This window comes from Rhinatrema bivittatum, chromosome 3 (assembly GCF_901001135.1).
Source record: "Rhinatrema bivittatum chromosome 3, aRhiBiv1.1, whole genome shotgun sequence".
NCBI classification, from domain to species: domain Eukaryota; kingdom Metazoa; phylum Chordata; class Amphibia; order Gymnophiona; family Rhinatrematidae; genus Rhinatrema; species Rhinatrema bivittatum.
In genome coordinates this window covers 217403787-217428497 of record NC_042617.1, presented here as the reverse complement: position 1 = coordinate 217428497, position 24711 = coordinate 217403787, and the positions used below count along the sequence as shown (strand labels likewise).

The window sequence follows — 24711 nt, the reverse complement described above, 5'->3', positions numbered from 1 at the left end:
TTCTGGTTTAAATGTCAGCGACCTGATCGGAACGCAGTCGCTGATAGACTGTTCAGAGCGGGGTTGCAGACTGCTTGTTTAACAGCGCGCAAGTAAGTATTAAAACAAGTTGGGCATTTAACAGCAAATTCATGCTGACGGATTTGGTTCTCTTCTTATTTTTCATTTCTTACAGCGCAATTCGCAAATGTTGTCACAGTGAAATAGGAGCACCATACAAAATGTAATTTTCTCTCCAATACTGGTGCCATTCTTTAGTAAATATATGTGGGTAACTTTGCACACTTATCTTCTTCAACTTACAGTCCTTGTACAGGCAAGAATTTCATCCGACCCCCTGAAGAAGGAGGTTTCTCCGAAACACCGAGTGTCGGACAGCGTCGGACATTTTCACCTGGCTGGATCTCCAATTGGTACACGGACTTTTCTCAGAACTTTGCCAGCAAAAATTGCACTGGAAAGCTCACAACAAAAGATAAGTGGACTATAGGATAGCCTAGGTAAGGGGCATCTCATAAATTATCTCTAATGTGACCAATGATTAGAAAAGATTCCTACTGCTGAAAGCTCTTCATTGAGCCTGTAGCCCCCGTAGCCTGTTTCCCCTAAGGCACGGCATATGAGGTCACATAGAGAAACATCATAGATTTTTTACCCACCATATACACATTCAGGATTTATATATTGTGAATATAATTATTTCAACATTCCAGCATGTCCATGGCACGAAGATGTTTGCACTTTGACCAAAAATGGGAAAAAAATTCACTTCACTGAACTGTACACATCACATCTGATTCAATGACAGTTCAACGTTTTCCATGAAACAGACATTAATGCAAGCAGAAGTTTTTGTCCATGGTTTCACTTCATCTCACTTCATATTTCTTTTCTGAATTTTGTTAGTTTTATATTAGTGTTTGTCAATTCTGCACTGCATAAAGGGAAGCTGCTTAAAGGGCTGATAAAACAGGAATTTGAAAACTGCTGATACTTTTCTATTTAAAAATAAAACCCTATGGTACAGCAGCATGACTCTGGCAGTGACAGTTTCCTGACAGCCCAGCCCATCATGCTTGTACCCTTCCCATGCCCCATCTTTCCCCAGTAACCACAGCAAAATGGATTTCAAAATTGTTACCTATATATCTCGTTCTCAGTAATCCCCTTTCAATCAAAAGATATGAAGGTGAATTACATAAAAATACATACGGTATATAAACAACCAACAACTATAAATTCACCTCTAAACTAAACAATCCCAACCTATGTACTGGTAATGCATGGCCGCAACAGGAAGAGAATTCCAAAATTAACCACAATATGTGAATAATCCATTCTAACATAATTATTACAAATTGTTGCAATATATGTGCTAGCTTTTCAATAGGGGAGCGCGTAATGAAGTCCTCAAAAACAGAGATAAACAGCATCAACATTAACATGCTCAAAATTGCTTTCAGCAGATATGGACAACCTCCGTAATCCCTTATCTGTAGTAGGAGAGGACGACTGAAGCCCAATTCCTCAGATGCCTAGAAATGGAGTGGCTGTTAGAAGCTACTCCTTGTTTCTATCTTGTCAGCATCACAGTTAGCACTGTGACCAATATAGGATCATCTGATGGGGAGTGGATAATCCCATCCTGACCGTGTAAATTGAGGCATGGACAGACTCCTCACTCTCCCTAGTATAATTCAAAGAACACACACTACCTCACTGCTGGTGATGATGGACTGAAGTAGCCTAAAACTTAAGTGCCAGTCCCACATGCCACTGGATTTTAGTGGTACACCCGAAAATATGCTACAGGCTCCAGCAGTGACACCTTAGAATAACTCCTATTTCATATGGTATATGGAGACACATGCTTCCTTTCTGCCAGGAGAAGCAGACACACCAATATCTTTTGCAAGAATAATCATGGCCTATGTTTGCTTTTGAACATTAAAAGCCTGGCTCAGAACAGACATTTGCTATCCCCTCTACAATTCATCCACTCACTTGCTTTAGCCTTCCACTTGAATTAAGTGCTCTCGAAAACCATAATTATTCTGGGAATGACATACAGCTAGAGCAGGGGTGAGCAAACTTTGTGAGCCATGGCCCCCCTTCCATTCTTGTAATTGGTTGGGCCCCCTAAGATTTATTATAAATATAAATATCTATATCTACCTATCGTCTATAAATTATATATGACCCAACCTTAGGACATTGCCAAAAATGTTTTTTGTGTATATTACACACATATACACATACACATATATATATACACATTAGTCCTGGGGGAATTCTGCGCTACTGCGGAGCGCAGAATTGCCCCGGCATGTCATTTGCGGCGAAGATGAAGGCCCCGGTGAGAGTGAATGTACATGTGTGAGAAAGGGGACGGGGTGTGAAAGAGAAGAGAGGAGGGATGGGGAGGATGAGAGAGAGCAGGGGGGTGAGCAGGAGGGTGTGTGAGAGAGAGCAGAGAGGGATGCTTTAGTGTGGATGCCAGAGAGAGGGAGCCTATATGAGGAGATTGTGAAGGAGTGTGTATGTGTTTGAGAGATTGAGAGAATGTGTATGAAAAAGGGATTGTATGTGAGGGTGCTAGCCTGTGTGGTGTGAAGGGATTGTGTATGTATGAGACAGAGCCTGTGTGAAGGGGTGCATGAGAGAGAGACATAGGTAGCCTGTGTGAGGATGTGTGTGTGAGAGAGAAAGGGAGTTTGTGTGGGTGTGTATTCAAGAGAGAGGGCCCCTGTATGAAGGGATGTGTGTGCGCAAGAGAGTAAGGGAGCTTGTATGAGGGTGTATGTATGTGTATGTATGTGTACTAGAGAGAGGGAGCATGTGTGTGAGAGAGGGAGGGACAGAGGGAGCCTGTGTGAGGGGAAGTACTAAGAATGGGGTCAAACTCTGGGACTGTCGAGAGTGGAAGGGGTTGAGCCTAGAGGTGGAAGGGAGAGATATTGGCAGGTGGAGGAGTTGGGGCCTGAGAGGGCAAAATGAATTTCTAGGGAAATCCTGCTGAAAATATTTAAATTTCTGCATCTCTAAGTAATAACTTTTTTTCTGTATTAATTTAAAATGTAATTACTTAAAGACTGTCATGTAAATTGTGTTATTTTGACCAATATAAAGTTTGCAGAATTTTAAGTTTTTGTGCACAGAATTTTAAATTATTTTGCACCCAGACAGACACAGAGAGTAACAAACAACATATTCAGAAAGACACAGAAACCCTTACTCAGACAGACTCCCCACCTCTTCATTCTATCTGGCCACTTTACCCATTCCCCTCCCATATCTCACCAATTCTTTTCCCCTGGGTGGACAACAGCTCTGATCTCTCTACCTGGGTAGGGACATGACAGATAAGGAATTCCTTCTGAGCTGAGGCTGAGAGTATCAGGATTTTCTGGGCTGAGGAACACTTTAGTGGCTGCTCCCATGTCCAGTTCTGTAGAAAAGTAAGTGGCTTTCCACCTGGGCCCGCCACAGCAGAAGCAGCTCCTTTTCCCAGCCCACCAAAAGAGGTGCATGGCTAATCCATGGGATGCTTATAATGTTGTCACTACGTTCTGGTAGCTCCTTCCCTCCTGAGCTTCAGTACCTCCATAGCACCGAGACTTGAGAGCATAGTCATTTTTATCTTCTCTAACTGGGCAGCAAGTGGGTTCCCCTTTCAGGATTGTTCGATCTGCCCCCACCCCCCCAGTTTGCTCACCCCTGAGCTACAGGACACACAATTGTGGCTATTGCAAGACAACTTGAAGCTTGCTAATGTCCAAAATTTAGGAACCCCTTTAGGGTTTGAATCTGTTTTTATATTGGATCATTTGATAGGAACTATTACCAAAATAGCTGGGCTATTTGACCCTCAGAGATGACATATCACACAGTAACTATAGGGAACTATGAACCAAAATGATCAGTGATCTTTTCTGACCAGGAGTTCAACACTCCCCTGCATGAACTCAACGGACTGCAATGACTGAACTTATGACACAATAAGAAATCATTCATGGATGAACACAGTAGGGCGATGGCCTCATAGCCAGCACCAGATGCAGTGACATTATGGATCGTTAATATTTTCAGTATTATGTGAACTGGAACAGCAAAGTTAAGAAAACAAAGTTGCTCTCCACTTAAACTGTATGTTTCTACAGACTCAGAAGCACCTTGATAGCCTGGAATTGGGGAGAGGATAGTGTACAACGCCCAGTCCTCCCTTTGCAACGCCCCCTTCTTACACTTGATCAGGCTGGTGGCTGAGGGAAGATTGCCCTGTTGGAAGCCACCTGCTCAGCCATGCCTACTTTGCTACTTGACCCCTCCCATTCTCCCTCTCACTTGTGGCTGAGTGATGCAACCAAATCATGTCCATGGCCTAGCTACACACAAAAACTGTATCTAAATATATGCAAACCAAAATATTGTGACTGATCTGTCCTGCTAGCCAGGTCATATTCACCTGCTGCCCAGTATGCAATTGCCATCTACATCTCTCTGATGCTGCAGGATAGTTGAAAGCAGTGCACTCAGAGCATTCCTCTCCTCTCCAAAACAAAAACGCTCCCTTTTCTTTAATCCAACAAGTATCAAGTCTCAACAAATAATGAAATCTAGCAATGTTTAAACACTATTGCTCCATCATTACACACCACAGAAAAGTAGGGATTTTTAATCTTTCAAGTGGAGTATGGCATTTGTGGCAGACACAGTTACAGAAATGTTTTCATTTAAAAAAAAAAAAGAAAGTTATTTAATTAAAAAAAATGTCTGTGCTCAAGACAAACAGCATTAAAAGAGGGCAAACGGACTAAAAGGAATTCAAAATAAAATTCACACAAGCAGCAACAAGGAGATAAAGTTCTCCTTGATCATGGCTTGTTTTTAACCAGTTTCTTAATAATCAAATTCCTGAACCTCATACAAAGCACCCAGAACCTTTTGTCTTGTCTATATGCCCTGACTAGACTGTAATCTTCATATAGCAGACACTGTCTTTATATGAATCCGCACAACACTGCATACATCTTGTAGTGCTATAATCAATGAAGTGTAATATGTATCCTTTGAAAATCTCCATATTCCTATTTTACCAGCCCTGTGGGTATCCCTTTAATAGGAAAATTGGTTCTTACCTGCTAATTTTTGTTCCTGAAGTACCACAGATCAGTCCAGACAAGTGGGTTTACATCCCTACCAGCAGATGGAAGCAAAGAACTAAAAACTGAGGCACTGCTACATAACAGAGAGTGCCTCCTGCAGTCCCTCAGTATTGACCTGTACCCAAGCCAACTATAGAGTAACTCCTCCTCAACAACCCCCTAAATGAGGGAGAACATCAAATCCAAAGGTTGAGGGAATTCAAGATGATGTCATGAGAGGAAGACGCTGTGTTTGAAGCTCTGTACCTTCCTTGTGTTTTCCTAATTGCTTTTTGCTAATGCCACATACCAAGGGGAAAGGACGAGTAAGGGAGGTTTCCTCGGCCCTTCTCTTACCTTCCTTGACCCAACCAAATATTGAGGGCTTTTTCACCACCCCTGATTTTTCTGCTCCAGGTTTTGGATCAGATGTGAATGCCTGTGATGAGCGCACACCAACATTCCTGGATGAGCAGACATCTCTTAGCTCCAGAGCACCCGCAACTCCCTCTCCATCAGACACATATTGTCGCTTCAAGACTGGGTTCGCCGACTGGACGGAAGGTGTTTGTAGTTGTGGCTGCCGCTGAGGTGGGTCTCCCAGCTCATTCTGTGCTTCCTGAAGCAAGCGACACTGCTGTGTGTGCATCGCTGCTGTTGGAACTGCGTGCTACAGATTTGGAAGTGGAACATCGTGGCTATCCTGCCTTGTCTTCCACCACTTCATGGAGAGATCACCTGGAGGCTTCCTAGGCAGTTGAATTAGAGTCTTGCCAAGTTGCTTTGGTAAACTCTTCATTTCAATCTCTTTTGGTTAAGCCAGCCGTTATAACTTTGGATCCCGTTTAGAATGCACTTTCATCTTTGGAACATTCTATTTTATCGTTCATTAGTAATGAAGGACGCCCAGCAGCGTATTCATTTAATGGATTTGCTTATTTCCACTTATACTTCTAAGATTGATGAATTAGACCAAAAAATGAATTAGTTTCAGTCCACTCAAAGTGGACTGAAACTAATTCATTTTAGTTTAGGGAGAACTTATAAATTCTAAAAGGTTGGAGAATTTGGAAAATTCTTCAAGATACCTAAATTTAAGGGTTTTGAATTTTCCAGATATCAAATTAATATCTCCACGAGAACAATTTAAGAAGTATTTACAAGATGTCTTTCATTTTCCAGCTGAAGCTGTTCCACCTAATTCCAAGATTTATTTTTTATCCGCCAAAAAGAAAGATATTTCCTCTGAATTATTACCTGTAACTGCTCCAGCAACTGACCTCTCTGAATTTTTGGAAACATCTGTTGGTGGTCAGGTTGAATATTGGGGAACTCTTTTTGTCAATTTTGTTTTTTCCTCAGATCAAGACTCTGTACTTAGACTTTTCTTACGAAACAGAGATTCCCTGTATTTTGGTCAAAAGATCTGGATTTACCCTGATATATCTACAGCAACTCAACAACAGAACCATTTTTTAGCTATCTGCCCGCAAATGTGTTTTTGAAATTTAACAATACTCACTACGTTTGAGCCATCTCTACACTTCTTCTTAGATTCTCATCAGCCTCCTAGTATTGTCAACCAGGTAGTTGCAGTTTATTAATCATATAATCTCCCTTCTGTATTTCCTTGTTTTTTTTTCTCTGTTGCCTTTTGTATATTGTGCTCCTTGATTTTCCTAGATTCCCCTTTATTTCAGTGTACCCTGGGTTAGTTATTTTTCTTTTCTGTAGTCTGTTTTCTTTGTACTATTTTTTGAATTGCACCCACATTCTATGACATGCTTTTTTGCTGTCTGTATACTTTGAAAAATGCAAATTAAAAAAAAAAAATCCAAAGGTTGGAGCCCCCCACCCCAAACAGAAAACTACAAATCAACTCAAGGAACTAACCACAACCTGGCAAACGTCTTTATGTACTGTATATATACATTCTGACAGTCCTTACCAGTAAGCATGCCAGAACACAGACTTGCTGTAATGATCTTCAGAACATTAAGGGGCTGGGAATCTAGACTGATATGTGGTACTTCAGGAGTGAAAATTAGCAGGTAAGAACCAATTTTCCTTTCCTGTTCGTACCCCAGATCAGTCCAGACAAGTGGGATGTACCAAAGCACCCCTACAATGGGAAAGCCCGCAAAAAGACCCCCTCTCAACACATTTTCAAAGGTTGGCTCTCCTGGAGCTTGAACATCTAAATGGTAATGGTAAGATAAAGTGTGAAGAGAAGACCACGTCACTGCTCTACAAATCTCCTGCGGCGACACTGACTCTCAGCCCACGATGCTGCCTGTGATCTAGTAGGGTGCGCACGCAACCCCTCTGGAATTCTTCTCCTCTTACAAAGGTAGGCCGAAACAATTGCTTCAGCCAAGGATACACAAAGGATGCTAGAAATGGATACAAATGATCTGACCACTGAAAACTGTAACATTTGCCTCTGGTGACTCAGCAGACCAATTCAGGAAAGCAGGAGCTTCACGGTCTGATTCAAGTGAAACAAAGAATACACCTTAGATAGGATCGAGGGTAACATGCATAAAGACACCCCTTGTTTGAAATCTTCAGAAATGGTTCCCTACAGGACAAAGCATGAAGCTTAGAGATCCTTCTGAACGAACAAATCACCACCAAAAATAACACCAGCATGCGTTCCTTTAACAACGCCTTCAACAGCTCAAAATGGAGGCCCACAAAGCAACCGCAAGATCAAGTTTAAACTACGCCGGACCCAATCTATACACCGGAGGCTGCAGATGCTTGACCCCCTTCAAAAACCTCACAACATCCAAATGTGAGACCAACAACCTTTTTCCTGGACTATACCTCTGAGACACCCCAAGGCTGCCCCCTGAACACACTAGGAATTGTAAACTAAGCCCTTGAAAATTATGGGCTCACAGCATCCTTTTTTTTTTTTTGTAAGCGCCTGCTCTCAAAAGTCAAGTTGCGAGACAAAAGTGATCCACCTGATCAGAGAAAAAAGGACCTTGCCTTAATAGCCCCTGCAAATGAGTCAATCTCAGGGACCCGTCAATTGCATGCTAAACCAGATCCATAAGCCATGGATGATGCAGCCTCTCCGGCACTACCAGTACCACCTGGCCCGGATGCTTTTCGATGCGCCTAAACACTCGACCTATTAACTGTTACGTAGGGAACATGTACAGCAGGATCCTTGTAAGGCCATGGAAGAAATCTGAGCATTTATGCCTGCAGCTATGACCTATCGTCTGCAGCTGAAGAAACCTGTTTCCTTGGTGTTGCTCCTTGACACCATCAGATCCAGACAGGGAGTGCCCCAACGAGACTGGATAAGGCCAAAGGCCTCCTTTGACAACTCCCATTCTACAAGGTCCAAGTATTGCCTGCTGAGATAGTCCGCTTGCATATTATCCACTCCCCCTTGCAGATTGATATAAACCACCATCATTGCATTGTCCGAAAACATTCTGACTATTTGACCTTGGAGTTGTGGAAAGAATTCCATCAACATCCTGCACACTGCTCTAGTTTCCAAGCGATTGATAGAACAGGATGCTTCCACTAGTGACCACAGTCCTTGTGCCATACGTTTTTGCCAGATCACCCCCTCCAACCCTTGAGGTTGGCATCCGTGATCCCTATAACCCAGTCCCGAACCTCCAGGCCTATCACTTTCTCCAAACTGGGTCGACAGCCACCATGACAGACTAGACCTGGAAGTACCCTGCAGCGATAAAGGCAAATGAAAGTCCTCAGACAACAGATTCTAGCACAACAGAAATGCCCCATATAGAGAGCACATAAGAGCAAAAGCCCATGGCCAAATTCAATGCACATGCCACTGAACCCAGGACCTGAAGATAATCCCAAGTCTTGGGCACTGGCATCCATAAAATCTGCACACCTGGGATTGTAACTTCCCAATCCTCTCCGAGGTGAGAAACACTCTGCCGAGCTGAGTTTCAAACTTCGCCCTCAAGTATTCCAGCATCTGGGTAGGGCTTAGATAGCTCTGCCGAATTCACCACCCAGCTTAAGGACTGCAACATATCCATCATCATGTGCACAGACTGCCGGCATACCTCCTCTGATTTCCCTTGGATAAGCCAGTCATCCAGATAAGTATGAATTAGATCCCCTCCCTGAGAAGAGCCGCTGCCACCACCATCACCTTTGTGAACGTGTGATGCAGTCGCCACTATCATTGTTCGCAACATTTCCATACGGAAAAATGGGGAAATCACAGTATTACATTTCACTTTTTGTAAATCGAGGATGGGACAAAAGGCTCCTTCCTTTTTTGGCACGACACAGTAAATAGAGTACCTTCCCAACTGCACTCCCTGGCTGCCACTGATATTATCATGCCTGCAACTGAAGGCGTCACAACGTGTCCCAAATCGCCACTTGCTTGCCTCGGACACTGCAATGAGACCCCACGAAAGCTTCCATGATGAATCGAAAAATTCTAAAGCACAGCCATCCCCTTTTATTTCTAGGACCCATTGGTCTGAGGTAATCCGGGTCCACTCTTCGTAAAACTTTGATAGACTGCCTTCCACTGCCATCTCAAGTGGACCAGCCTGGCTTCATTGTGAAGCCTTACTGTCCCCGGCCCACTGATTGGAGCCCTCTCAGGGAAGTCTACAGGCGCCTTGAAAGGACTGCTGCCTACTAGACCCCTGGCTCTGCTCAGAAGACAGTGCAGAACCTTTATTGGGATGAAAACTGCCACACCTCCTGAAACCTAGAGTGAGGTGGAAAAGACTTCCTGACTGTCATTTTATCCTCTGACAGCTTATTTCCATTAGACTCCCCCAAAACCTTCATCAATTGTTTCAGGTCCTCCCCGAACATCAATTTTCCTTCCTTTAAAGGGAAGATTACAGAACTGAGACTTGGACCACTTATTAGCTGACAGACTGCCAGATGACGTTGTACCAATACCACCTTGACCATATTCCTGGCCAAAGTCCATCTCAACTCATAAAGCGCATCAGCATCATATGCAGTCCTGGCATCCACCTGAGTTGCCTGGCCATTAACACCAGCATCTGCTCAAGACTTCCCCTGAGACTTCTGGACCCAGTGTAAACAGGCTCTCTGCCTCAGACATCCACAGATCGCCACTCGAAGGCTCACCGCAGAGACTTCAAACAACCTCTCCCGATGGTTACGGTCCTACGTGTCCTTTATTGCTGCCAAACCTGCAACCAAAATGGTCATCTTGTTAGTGACCGCCTAGACCAAAGCATCCACCTTCAGTAATACCAGCAGCTGCAGGATCTCCTCTCCATGAGGGGATACAAATTTGCTGTGGCTCTAGCCACACTGGGCCTCGCCTCCGGGAATTCCCATTCCTGGTTCACCAGCTTCTTGATCTTTTTAAGAAGAGGAAAGGCTTTCGGTGGGTCCCAGAGTCCAACCAACACCGGATCCACTCCTTCATTGTCTGACTCATCCTGGACCACCCTAATACCCAGTTCCTTCCAAACATGGGAAATAATGGGCCTCAACTCCTCCTTACGGAACAGACGAACCTCCCGCGGGCCATCTCCATCTGTTATCGGGACCTCTTCTGGATCAACCATGTACTTATCCTTGTTCTGATCAACAGCCGCCGTGAGATCTACTGGAACATCCTCATCCACCTCTGGACCAACCCCAAGACCATCTTTGAGTCATCCAGGTCTGAATCATCTGAGCTGCCAGGCCCCTCAGGATGGTCCAGACCCAGCCGGGGAAGGAGGTCCTCTGACCAAGGCGCCCCTCAGCCTCTTTGCAGCACAACGAGATGGCTGACAGAAATGCCCTTTTATAGCCAATGCTTTTCCTGGTTAAAAAAGCCTTATGCATAAGTAAGACAAATTCTGAGGAAATCTCCATGTCATCTTCTCCTCTGTCCAGCCCAGCACCTGCATCTCCTCTCCCCCCCTCTGACAGAATCACCGGAGACAATGGAAAGTCCTTGGCTTCCGGACGTCTGTCACCTTCCGAGCTGTTTAGGCTCCCAATATTGATCCTGTCAGGGCCTTGGGAACTTGTGGCTCTCCTACCAGCCTCGTCCCCCCCCGGAGGACCCCTCCCCTCCAGAAATGAATCGCATCATAGCACCATTGCTTTCAGCTGTCCCCGAGCCAGGCCGCCAGCTCAACAAGCTTTCCCATGATGGGAAACCACTGTCAGCGTCATCTTGTCTCCATGCAGCCGAGCCTGCTGCAGAGGAACAGAAGCCCCGTGATCGCGACATGTGGGAAAGGAGAGGAACAAGGCCCAAAGTAGTCTCCAGCTCCCTGAGCAGCCTAAAGCCATGAACAGAGAAACTACACTGCTCCCTTTCCTAGCGTGGGCCTGCCCCGATGATCAAACCAGGAACAGCCCAAGTGGTTGCTGCTGAAAGAAAAATGTAACACTTTTTTTTTCTTTTCAAAAACAGCAGCCACAGCAACGAAAGAAATTCAAGCAAAAAAATGAACACTTCCCTGCTGCTGGCAACACCTCTGGGAAGGAGCCTTCAGGGAATAAGAGGGAACCAGGACCCCTGGATCTGCTGCGGGCTAAAGCAGATCAAGAATTACCAACTCCCCACTTACCCGGCTCAACCTGAGGGATGGCCCACGAAGGAACCTAACACCTCAGGGAGCATCTTCTAATGCCTCTTCTTCTGTCCCTTCTTTCTTTCTCTCCTCATAAATGCAGGTTTGTATTTCTACCATCTGCTGGAGATAGAGAAATACTAAGGGACTGCAGGTGGCACGCTGTTATGAAGCAATGCCTCAAAGTTTTAATTTTCTGCCTCCATCTGCTGGTAGGGATGCAAAACTCACTTGTCTGGACTGATCTGGGGTATGAACAGGAATCTGTGTTCCTTTAGGAATTTTATTTTATTGGCTTTTCCATAGTGTTTGTGAATTGCAGATTACTAGTACAGGATATGAGGCATTTATTTTGGACGGCTAGAATATTTTGGGTCTCTTCATCAGACATGCCAAAAATAAACATAAAATGAGATGAGCATGAAATGAATCAGGCTCTTTACATCAAAACAGATTTATTGTGAGGGCATCTAGAGTCCTGTTAGGAAAGAACACACTTCTCAAAGTGGTACATACTTGGTAGCCTTCAACAAAGGGCTTGAACATGGCTGACAGAAAAGAGATGACAGCATTCTCTCTCTCATTCATGAAGATCTCACGGGATGTAACTTTAACCGCTTCACATTTGGTAAGCAGGAAGCAACCCTCTTCAAAGTCCTGGAAAAAAAAACACTGATCATTGGAAATCCTGTACCATAAAAAATCAGCACTATCTTTTACAGCACTTGTACTAGCTAATTGTTTTATTTTTTTCAAAACTCTATTGGAGGTTAATACAAACACAATTGTTGTCATTATCTTTTTTGGGGAGTAAGGGAGATAGGGGGAAGGGGTAGTTCCACTTCTTTCTTTCTGGTCAATGAAAACAAATGCTGAGATCCTGGAACCATGAGTTTTTATTCACAACTACCAAGGGATTTCCATCTTTCTTTTAATGGACCCACCATAATCACCATCACTTTTTTCCTAGTCTGATCAGTGCAGCAATGGTCCTAATGCATAAGAGCTCGTTCCAAAAACTTGCATCATAGGTAATAAACCTGGTCACCAGGTATCACCCCACTTACTGATGGCCACAACCCCCTTCCCATTTCAGGAGCAGTGAACACTGCCTTTGCAGCAACCCCATCCAATATTGGGTGCAAAAGACCTGACCCAGAAATTAAATCAGGGACTCTTTGCATGGTAGCACATAGCACAGCCACTGGGCTAACAGCTTGGCTCAAGATCATCCTTTAACATACTTATTCACTTTCAAATCACAAACTTAGGAGGTAATTTTCAAAAAGGTTTTACATGCATAAATGGGCTTTTGAAAACTACTTTTACATGCAAAGCTCCTTTGAAATGTCAATGAATTTTCAAAAAAGACTGCTGCACGTAAATGGGCTTTTGAAAATTGCTACGATGTATGCTACTTTTACACGCATAAATCCTTTTGAAAATTACTTCCTGTATTGTAAGCCCTCTGAGGAAAGGGAAATAGCTACAGTATCTGAAAAGCAGAATATATTTATTTATATTTATTTAAAAAGATTTTCTAGACCGACATTCATTGGGAACATCACATCGGTTTACAAGGAGCTGAATATGTAGCAAAAGAGCTTTATAGAGAACTGATGACAAAGATACATACTGCAAACTGATAATACATAATGCAAACAAAATAATAATAAATAATGCGAACATTACATAAAGTAGGGGAGAATACTAGAGTATCCATATGATAAACTAAGAAGTAAAGTGAAGGAAAGAGGGGGCAAAAAGGGAGGGGAAGATAATGTAGAATTTTAGAGATTACAGGTAGATGCAAATAGAGATTATCAAATGAGAGGATGGGAAGGAGATCGTGATGCTAATCCTATGAGAGATTAGAAGAAAGTATAAAAGGGGAAGGAATAAGGGATATGTATTAGGGGGAAAGAAAAAGGAGGTGTGGAAAGAGGAAGGAAGGGTTGTTATAGCGGAGGACGAGAGATAGAGAGAGGATTAGGTGAAAGCTTGTTTACATTACCAGGTTTTCAGTTTTTGTTTAAATTTTTTTGGGCAAATCTCTTGTCGCAGGTCTGTGGGCATGGCATTCCAGATTGATGGCCCTGCAATGGATAGGGCATGCTCTTTTGTTGTGGTAAGGTGTGTGAGCTTGTTGGGGTGTGTGTGTAAGGTAGCTGAATAGTGAGATCTAGTGGGTCTATTGGAGGCATGGAAACGAAGGGAGTCGTTGAGCCAGTGCATATTGTGGGTATGTAGGGTTTTCTGTATGATGGATAAGGTTTGTTGTACCATCCATGTGCGCAGGTTAAAAGTAGTGGTGGTTAGGATGTAGCGTTCCAACAAACATTGAGAGCATTTGGCGTCTTCGGATAAGTCTCTTAACATCACAGAAGGCTCTGGCACACCGACTGATTTCAAAATAGGATAACATCCCCTGAGGAAAGGTCCGGTTGCGGACCAGAAACGTGGCTACGTCGGGTTGTCAATTTCCATCAGATAAGTCGGGACTTTTAAATTGTTCTTTGAAGTCATTTGTTGATGATAATCAAAAGAAGAAAAATAAGCATTTAAACGTGAAAGTGAAAAGCTATAAAAAAGACACAGGGGCTTAAGCTTGTTGCACATATTTCAACAAAAAATATATAAAAAAATATTGGATGGAGGAGGTTTGGTTCATGATTATATATACATGAATTGAGTTCACCCTGGTGGGGGTTTTAAACTCAGATATATGAAACCCTTCCTCCATTCTTCACAAATTTTTCCTATTTACTTAAATGCGAGGCTAGTTCGGGTCATAATACAGGCTCGGCAGCCTCTCAGTGAATAATTGTGGTTTGTTTGATTGAGATGACTCATGATTTGTGAGCAATGAATAATTTATAGATTTAATGCAAAAGCAATTTATAAAGGGGGAATTGGGTGTGAAGTGATCGATTTACAAAGTATACATCCATAAACAAAAATTATCTATCCAGATCCATAAGAATGTAGCTGTAATCCCTTAAATGCAAGTCTGGTGAAAGGTAAGCACAGCATCATTAGTGTTTTACAATTTTGCTATATATAATCTGAGAGAGGTTTCCATCTTGTCAAGAAAGAAGACATTCTATTATATTTGGTGGCATGTAAAGAGGCTAACCGATAATATGAGTAATTTTTCTATGACTGATTTGTAATTATAACATTGTTACCAGAACCTCGGTATATAAAAAATGTTAAATAAATAAATAAAATAAATGACTTCCATTAGCGAAGGTAGGTGATCGGATTTCCATCTAAGAGCTATTACGTTACAAGCAGCGATTAAAAATTGTGTACAAAGTTGCTGCCGTGCCTTGCCTATAGTGTCAGGAAATAGATGCAACAGTGCGACTTCAGCAGGTGGTGGTAAAGCTACATCCAGGAGTTCACTGAGCCATGTAAAGAGTACTCCCCAAAAGGGAAGTAATTTAGGGCAGTCCCACCAGATATGAAAATAAGTGCCACGAGCCCCACATTGGCGCCAGCACAAATCTGACACATGAGGGTAAATCCTATGAAGTTTATCCGGGGTGAGGTACCACCTATAAATCGTTTTGTAGCAATTCTCTTGCAATCTGGTGGATATCGAACACTTTCTAGCTGAATACATAATTTCTCCCCAAATATTTGCTCCCAGCTGTTTCCCTAGATCGGTGTCCCATTGTACTATGAAACTGCAGGTCTCCGACTCCCCCGGGAAGAATATTTGATATATTTTAGATATGGGCCCCTTAATCGTATCGCTATTTAAAAAGAAGGACTCTAACAGAGACCTGCCGGGACAGAGAGAGTTGGTCCTCTGATAGAACGTATGAAATGGGTGACCTGCACATATGCCAAGAAGTCACGATGACTAAAATGGAAGACATCCATCATCCCGGCCAGGGAGAGAAGGTTGCCCTGGGACATCATATGTCCTATGGTTGTAACTCCCCTCTCTCCTGCCAGGAGCTGAGTTGCGAAGTTTGAAAGCCCACTGGTAGTTGCACATTGTGTAGAAGGGAGGTTTGATAGAAATACTTATAATCCCCTTTGCTTCCAGGTACGCAGAGAAACATCCAATGACCACGAGATACCCTTAACGTGTCGCCAAGTGCTGCGCTGTTGCCAGAGGACAGAGGTTAATGCCATGGGACCCAATATAGCTTGCTCAATGTATACCCATTGTTTAGATTCCTTGTGGCGGTTAATATCTAACAGGGCTCTCAGTTGTGATGCCTTGTAATACCACGAGATATGAGGCATCCCCAAGCACCCCTGTAATTTAGGTAGATATAGTACCTTACGTGCCAACCTGGGGGGCACCTTCGCCAAATAAAATCAAAGATTTTTTTCTGCCAACTGCGGAGTATTGGAGCAGGTATATATATGGGCAGGGATGAAAAAAAGGATTAAGAATTTCGGCAACACATTCATTTTGACAATCGCAAGCCTACCAAGCCAGGAGAAAGTGCCCCGATTCCACCTTCTCATGTCTATGGTAATTTTATCAACCAGGGGTGTGTAATTTAGATGACAAAAGTCAGTCAGCTGTGCGGATAATAAAATGTCCAAGTACTTAATATGTGATTTGGCCCATTTAAACGGAAATTTTCCCCCTATTGCCTGAACTTCATCTTGGCTTAGATTAATATCAAACAATTCAGACTTCGCGAGGTTGACCTTGAGACCCGCTTCTGTGCTGAATCTGGTCAATTCTTGCATTGCTTCCTCCAAAGAGTGAACCGGGTCAGTTATAGTTAGCAGAATATCATCCGTGAATAGAGAGATTTTATAGTCAGTATTGCCTAGAGTTACCCTCTTTATATCGACCGAAGATCGGATCCTAGTGGTAAAAGGCTCCAGATAGAGGGCAAAGAGCAAAGCAGACAGGACACCCTTGCCTTGTGCCCCTTCCTATGTCAAAAGCCTCACCATACCCATTATTAACTTTAACCCGTGCTGTAGGCTTATCATAGAGTTGCTGTACCCTTCGGAGAAAATAGGGGCCAAACGCCATTTTCTGTAGAGTGGAGAATAGAAAGGGCCAATGGACCGGGTCAAACACTTTTTCAGCGTCAATAGATAGTAATACTGCTGGGACCTGCCTCCTTACGCACCTACCACATAAGATCAATAACCTTCCGGATGTTGTCTGCCGCCATGCGCTGTGGGACAAACCTGACTTGGTCGGAATGCACTAGCTAGGGGAGAAAATTGATGAGTCTAAGGACCAACCCCCTAGCTAAAATTTTGAGATCCACGTTGATGAGGGAAATGGGTCTGTAGGAGCCACATTGTGCGGGGTCCCACCCTGGTTTGGCGAGCACAGTGATTCCCACAACATTTGCTTGGGGCCCAATAAGCTCCACCTTACCTTCTCTGAGGCTGATAAAGAACTGTACTAGAGGTTCCGCTACCGTGGAGACGCACTTTTTGTAGTATGCTCCGGAAAGACCATCAAGGCCAGGGGATTTGCCCAATTTGAAAGATTTAATTACCAACTCTATCTCACTAACAGAGATGGGCGCATCCAAGCTTTGTTGTTGCTCAGGAGACAGGCCAGGTAGTTCTATATCCTGCAAATAGTCAACTATATCGGGCTGCTGAATAGCCTCCTCAGGTGCATACAGCTTCTGATAAATGCGAGAAAAAACTGTGCGAATCTCCGAGGAGGCCGTTAATATGCTGACCATAGGATCCTTAATTTTAGGTATGGTATTTTGGGAAAGTCTGGCCCTCAACTGTTGTGCCAGCAGACGACCCGCCTTATTCCCACCCTCATAGTACTTCTGCCTGGTGGTTTCCAGCGCGTATAGTAAATTTTTATTATCAAGCTGATAAAGGTCTGATTTCAGGGCCAACAGTTTCTGGTAGCAGTGTTGCAATTGGGTCTTCATATGTTCCTTAGACAAGGCATCAATCCTAACTAACAAATCATTTTGAGCCTGCTGTTCAAGATGCTTGCAGGCGGTTGCTCTAGAAATGAGAAACCCTTGTGCAACCACCTTCGAACATTCCCACAAAATACTGGGCGAGATATCTGGACTGCGGTTGAGGAGAAAATATTCATGCATTTGTGTTTCCAATGACTTAACAAAATGAACATCTTGCATTAGGGATTCATTCAACTTCCAGAACCGGCTTCTCGCGTCCCGAGCGCCTAGTTCAATTTCCAAGCTAATGGGGGCATGGTCGGACCAAGTGATAATGTCCACGTCCACTTTCCGAATTTGATTACCCAGCATTTTGTCCACAAGAAAGTAATCTATGATAGCTATTCGCGTATCGGAGTGGAATAAAAAGTGTAAGAACGGGACTTGGGAAACCGGTTCCTCCAAATATCCACTAGATCCCAATCAGCCAGAATACCTTTCAATTGCTTCCTAGTTTGGTGGGGTGTATGAGAATGTGGGTTAGAAGTATCCAAATCCTGCCGCAAGGTGGCAGTAAAATGACCTCCCAGAATAATTGGGCCTTCGGCGTGGTTTAATAAAAGGCTATGTACCCCCTGCAAAAAAGAACCTTGGTCCCAGTTGGGGGCATAAAGGGACACCATAGTGTAGATTTGAGTGCCGATCCAGATTTTTAATAATAAAAAACCTCCCGTCTAGATCAGCTATGTGAGAAATATATTCAAACGCCAGTTGAGCCGAAATGAGAATCCTCGTCCCCGTACATTTATGCTTTTTCTCACTGGCAGCCAAGAATACATGAGGATATTCCTTATACGCTAAAAGATATTCATGCTTACACTTTAAATGCGTCTCCTGGACATAAGTTATGTCAGCTTTTTGATTCAATAATTCTCTTTTGAGGAGGAAACGCTTCCTATAAGTACTTAAACCTTTTACATTAAGTGACAGTATTTTAACCATGATTACAGTCAAAAAGTGGTTGTTCTATAAAATTGATTCCTCTGAATACCTGGAGCCTATAAGAGCGGTGCAATAAGGAATACGTCTTAACCATGGAAAGGACATCAAATGGTAATCGAGACAGGCAGGGATAATTAAAGAGCAAAGAAAAAAGTGACTCCACCATTCCCCAATCCTCATCATGGAATGATTCGCTAGCAACCCTCCGAGAATCAAGGCCCTGGTGGTACAGAATGTGCAGCGTTGTAGGCCATCATATTTCCACTCCCTCCCTCTCCCATGTCAACAAAAATAAAACAAAGTCCACGTGTTAGGCATTATTCTTCATGCTACCTTTCCGCCAAAGCATGTCCAAGTATCAGATGAAAAAAGAACAGAGAATAGAAGTGTACTAGCTGCAAATTATGCTAGGCACAGAAGATGCAGGCTCCATTAGGCAAACAGTTATGACAAGAGTGCCGAACATCTCCAGAGATGTACAGTAAGAAATTCAGCCCTTGTCCTCTGCCATGCTTGCAAGCTGGACTTGTTGTCATTGTAGCCGGCCTCACCCCGGGCCCTGGCGCCACCATCTTGGAGTCACATCTATGGCTTTAGCCGATGCCGATCTGGGGTCCGTCGCAAAATGGAAGGCGATACCAGCTTGAGTAAAGCAATCGGCTGCCCTGGCCAATGTTTTAAGTCTGTAATTGACTCCCTGATACTGGAAAATCAAAGCGAATGGAAAAGCCCATCTATATCGAATGTCTTCTTTCCGCAGGAGAGAGATCACTTCACGAAGCAGAAAGCACTTTTGCAGAGTCGATGGCTCTAGGTCATTATAAATAGAGATATCAAGGTCCTGTCATTTCCAATGGGATGAGATCGGGCGAGCTTAATTATTTCTTCCTTCACTTTAAAATTATGGAATTTAAGGATAATATCCCGAGGTTGATTATCCCACCTTGGGCCTAATGCTCGGTTTGCACGTTCCAGATCTATCTCAGACACTGGGTCATTTGCTTCAGATGGTGCACCGTGGCTGGACAAAAGATCCTTGCAGACAGCCATCATGGTCAGCATAATGTCTTTATATTGTTTCATTTCTGGTATCCCCCCGTATGCGGAGGTTTGACCTACACGATCGATTCTCAAGGTCTTTGACCTTGTCCCCCATGATTTCAAGTTCAGATGTTAGCTGCTTGGTCTACGCAGAGAGCGAATCTATTATGGCTCTTTGTCAGCTCGCATATCCAATTTGTCTACTCGATGTCCCATGGAGTTTAGGTCGTCTTTCATCTCTGATATGCATGCTAGCAGTTCTGCTTTATGATTTTTAAGGTCCGTCTGCAATTCGATGAACCAGCTTCTCATTTCAGCTCGTGTTGGGAAATCCAAGGTCGAGGCCCCGGTAGACTGCTCAGGGCAGGATTCAGTCAGGGAGCTCTAGTCCGCTCCGTCAACCATTTCTCCCTGAGGTTTTGCGGCCTGTACGTCGTCGGGCGGGAGCTCTTCCGCCAGTTTACTAAGGAGAATTGCTTTAAATCTGTTATTCTCCTGCGCGTTGTCATCCTGAGCCTTTTCCACAGCGAGATAAGAGCTTTGTTTATGAAAAGGAGCCTAATTCTCAGCCAAAAAATGCCTCTAAGAGAGAGCTCAGGAGTGGAGCTGTTGGATTAAGCGGCCACCTTGCTGCGCTGTTCAGTAATGCCCCTGGCTGATTTCTCTTTTATTGGGAATGAGAGGAAACTACTCTTGCTTCCTTCTCCTCTTCTTGACCCAGTGAGAGGTTATTCCCTTCTCTTTCACCCAGATCAGAGCGAGATATCACCAACTCCTGTTCATATGGGTCTGGCAGGACACCAACTTTATCTTCCTCTGCCTGGCCTGACAGTGAGGCTGCTGATGCTCTCTTCCCCCCATGATGCCTATACATGAAAGCAGGAGCATAAGGAAGAGAGGTGTGTGCTCTATAGAACCACTGCTGACTTCTGCTGCTGCTGCTGCCTCATCTTCTTCCTCTCCTCAATGCTTCTTGCTCTCATCTGCTGCTGGTAAAGTGGGAGGGAGACTGGATTGGACTGAAGACTTATGCTGGCTGGGAACTAGGAGGAGGGGGAAATGTGCTGGGCAGGAAGGCCTTGAAGATAGGGAGTCAGGAGTCTGTTGGGTAAGAAGGGGTGGGGGAGGTGGAAGTGGAAAAAAGAAGGGCTGGGGGCTGCTGGGCAGGGAGAAGTGATAGAAGTGGAGGGAGAGATGGAGGTGCAGGGCCTGCTGAGCAGGAAGGGGTGGAAAAGAGGTGGTCAGAGGAATGCTGGGTAGGGGAAGGGAGAGGGAAGGGCAAGAAGAGTTGAGCAGAGGAGAGAGGAGGCACAGGGAAGAAGATGCAGAAGTGGAGGGTGTCGGAAATGTTGGACAGGGAAACGAGCATGTGAAGGGACGATTGAGTAGTTAGGAGAAGTGAGGGGTGATGGGGGCATGGTGGGGAGTGACGGGATACAAGAGTCATAATATGTCCATTTTGAGAATAAGCATTTCTTCTATCTTTGAACTTTGCTTAGTATAGGAGGAAATATATTTCTGTTTCTAGTTCTCCAGTTTTGCACTGCATGCAGAAGGTCTTCTTGGAGTTTCCATTCTAGTTTTTGTTTCTGCACTTGCAATTTGTGGTATTTTTTTCTATATCAGGTGGAGGTAGGTCTGTCTGTATTCTGTATGTGTGTGTGGCTGAGATAAGGTACTTTACTAGCAAGTAGGGATTTGTATCAGTCTTATTTGTTGTATTTTCTCAATACGATATTGCACTGGTGATGAACTGCTACCTTTTTGTTTCTTGGAGTTAGTGCTGCTTCAGTATGGTAGGTTTGATAAACATGTACAGAGTGGGGTTTGTTTACGCATTACAAAAAGTGTGAAGTCACCAAGGCTTGTATAATAGCTTTAAAATCCGAGGTTCTATGAAATGGCTGTAACTGCCTGCCTAATCAAAACTTCTGAAAACCCTTTTTGGCATCATTTGCTACTTGAGTTTCCATTTTTAGTCCTAAATCAAGAATAATCCCTAAATTAAATACTTGAGAGAGAAAGGTTTCATTTAGCACCCGGTAATCACTGGCTCGGGGTAAATGTGTGCATCTTAGAATTCCCAAACCAAAAGACCTTGATTTTATCAGGGTTTATTTTACACATATTTAGACACCCATTCTACAATTATTAAGTTTCTCAACCCTGATCCTGGCTGGGGAAACTACAGAGGCAGTGTTTAAGTTTGGGGTACACATGCACCAGGTTCTGGAGGGAACCACTGTCTATGGCTCCTAGTCAAAATCTGTCATTTCAAGGGCTGGGCTAGATGAGGAAAATGTCCTGGAGAGCTGCAAACAGACTCAAAGTAGTGATGTCAAAGTAGGGAATGGTTCTGAATGAGCTGGAGCAAGAGCAAGCTTCCAGCCCAAACAAAAAAAAAAAAAAAAATCAGTCTTAAACTCCTATTTAGTCATGTCTACCTCTATAAATCTAAGTAGATCATGGATGCCACCGTACTGATGAGGACTCCATGCAACCATCATACTGAGAAACAATTTATGATATATTATATGAACTGAAAAACAGCTGTGGGAAAGCTTACCCTCCAAAATAATAGAAAACCATGGGAGGCAAATCGCCTTGAGCCTCCAGACAGTGCTGGCACAGGTGACGTGAGAGTGATGGCTGATTTGCCCTTATATGGCAAGCCACACAAATAGCAAGGTGCTTAGACTTTTTTGTCCCCGGCGACGTTACTTCACCAAAAAGGTCCGTCTCTTTACACATGGTCCCCTGCACGCACACTAATGTGCACACAGGCATGCCGGCACAATTATGTGCATAAATTTAGGCCGTGGGCTTGCTCACCTACATGCATGTGTTTGCCTACGTTAAGCTACTGCAATAATGTGTATACATGTACATGCACCTGAGCGCACGAGAAAAAAAAAAAAAAAAAGCCACACTCGCTGTGGCCGACTGACCAAGCCTGCAATGCTGGGCCTAGCAAATGCTGCTCTATCCGCCGACCTGTGCCGCCTCCATTCTCCACTAACTCCCTGGAAGCGAGGGGGAGGAAGGGAAATAAACGCTGAGGGAGATAAATGATCCGATAAGGGAAAAAAAGGGGGATGGGGGCCTAACACTTCCCTCTTTTCTCTCTGAGCTCAACCCTTCTCTGGCTCAGAGCACAATCAGGTCACAAGCTACAAAGGGAAAGGGCACAAGCTTTCACCGCCGAGCACTTCCTTGTGCTTAAGTCTGCCTGGCCAAGCATCGACAGTTAAACCACTCAACTAAGGGAGGGACCAGGTAGGTGTCACTTCAGGAGCTTAACCTATTCCTTTTTTTTTTTTTTTTTTACATAAACATGAGCAATCCCCACTAGGGAGACAGAATACTGGCAGACTGATTTTGGGGCAGGGCTATATGTCAGTAACATCAGCAAGTCAGTTTTCTCAGTCTCCATCTGCTGGTAGGTATGCATAACCCACCGGTGTGGATTAGCTTGCCTGAGTGCAGAGGAAATCGGCTTTAACAAAAATCCACAAGTAAAAAGCACTTGCAGTGACTTAGTACCTAAGCTGGTAGTTAGAAAATTACTCTCTCGATGACTAAGGACAGAAGAGATACTCAGGAAATATAAAGCCACAGCAGAAAAAACACATTCATTTTTTGCTTCAATGTGGAGGATGTTGGAAAGATACCACACCCAGGACTGTTCTCTGAAGGTGATATTTCAGAGGAACTGAAGAAAATCACTGAATCTGGAAGGGTGGCAGAGTAACTTGGCAAATAGTAGCAAACCATCAAGACTAGATGGTATTAAGAACATAAGAACATGCCATACTGGGTCAGACCAAGGGTCCATCAAGCCCAGCATCCTGTTTCCAACAGTGGCCAATCCAGGCCATAAGAACCTGGCAAGTACCCAAAAACTAAGTCTATTCCATGTTACCGTTGTTAGGAATAGCAGTGGCTATTTTCTAAGTCAACTTAATTAATAGCAGGTAATGGACTTCTCCTCCAAGAACTTATCCAATCCTTTTTTAAACACAGCTATACTAACTGAACTAACCACGTCCTCTGGCAACAAATTCCAGAATTTAATTGTGCGTTGAGTGAAGAAGAACTTTCTCCGATTAGTTTTAAATGTGGCACATGCTAATTTCATGGAGTGCCCCCTAGTCTTTCTATTCTCTGACAGACTAAATAACCGATTCACATCTACCCGTTCTAGACCTCTCATGATTTTAAACAACTCCATCATATCCCCCCTCAACTGTCTCTTCTCCAAGCTGAAAAGTCCTAACCTCTTTAGTCTTTCCTCATAGGGGAGCTGTTCCATTCCCCTTATTTTGGTCGCCCTTCTCTGTACCTTCTCCATCGCAACTATATCTTTTTTGAGATGCGGCGACCAGAACTGTACACAGTATTCAAGGTGGGGTCTCAACATGGAGCGATACAGAGGCATTATGACATTTTCCGTTTTATTCACCATTCCCTTCCTAATAATTCCCAATATTCTGTTTACTTTTTTGACTGCTGCGGCACAATGAACCGATGATTTCAATGTGTTATCCACTATGATGCCTAGATCTCTTTCTTGAGTGGTAGCACCTAATATGGAACCTAACATTGTGTAACTATAGCATGGGTTATTTTTCCCTATATGCATCACCTTGCACTTATCCACATTAAATTTCATCTGCCGTTTCGATGCCCAATTTGCATCCCTAAATTCTGAAGATACTTAAACTGCAGATCTGTAATCGGTAATCTATCATTCAAATTTGCCACTGTACCAGAGGAATGGAGGATAGCTCATGTAAAATGGGCTCCAGGGGTATTTCAGGAAATTACAGGCTACTGAGCATGACATTGGTGCTGGATAAAATGGTGGAAGCTACTGCTAAAAACTGAATTACAGAGCTTATGGATAAACATGGCTTAATGGGGAACAGCCAACAGGAACTTAAGAAATGGAGCAATTATTTCTTACTTAATTTCCTTTCCTTGAATCCAGCCGCAAGGGTTATGCCCACTGACCAGCAGATGGAGTCAGAATAAAGGCTTTCAGAGCATCACTTCTTATAGAGTCCT

General features: G+C 43.7%; 1 protein-coding gene across 2 annotated transcripts in view; it reads right to left on the bottom strand.

The window, feature by feature from the left end:
• Positions 1–24711, bottom strand: part of GNPAT (glyceronephosphate O-acyltransferase) — a 269454-nt gene that overhangs the window by 74478 nt on the left and 170265 nt on the right. For both annotated transcript variants that reach the window (XM_029594197.1, XM_029594198.1), the window contains exon 12: positions 12245–12385. In XM_029594197.1, coding sequence (XP_029450057.1) covers positions 12245–12385 — 141 coding nt within the window. The remainder of the gene's footprint in view (positions 1–12244; positions 12386–24711) is intronic.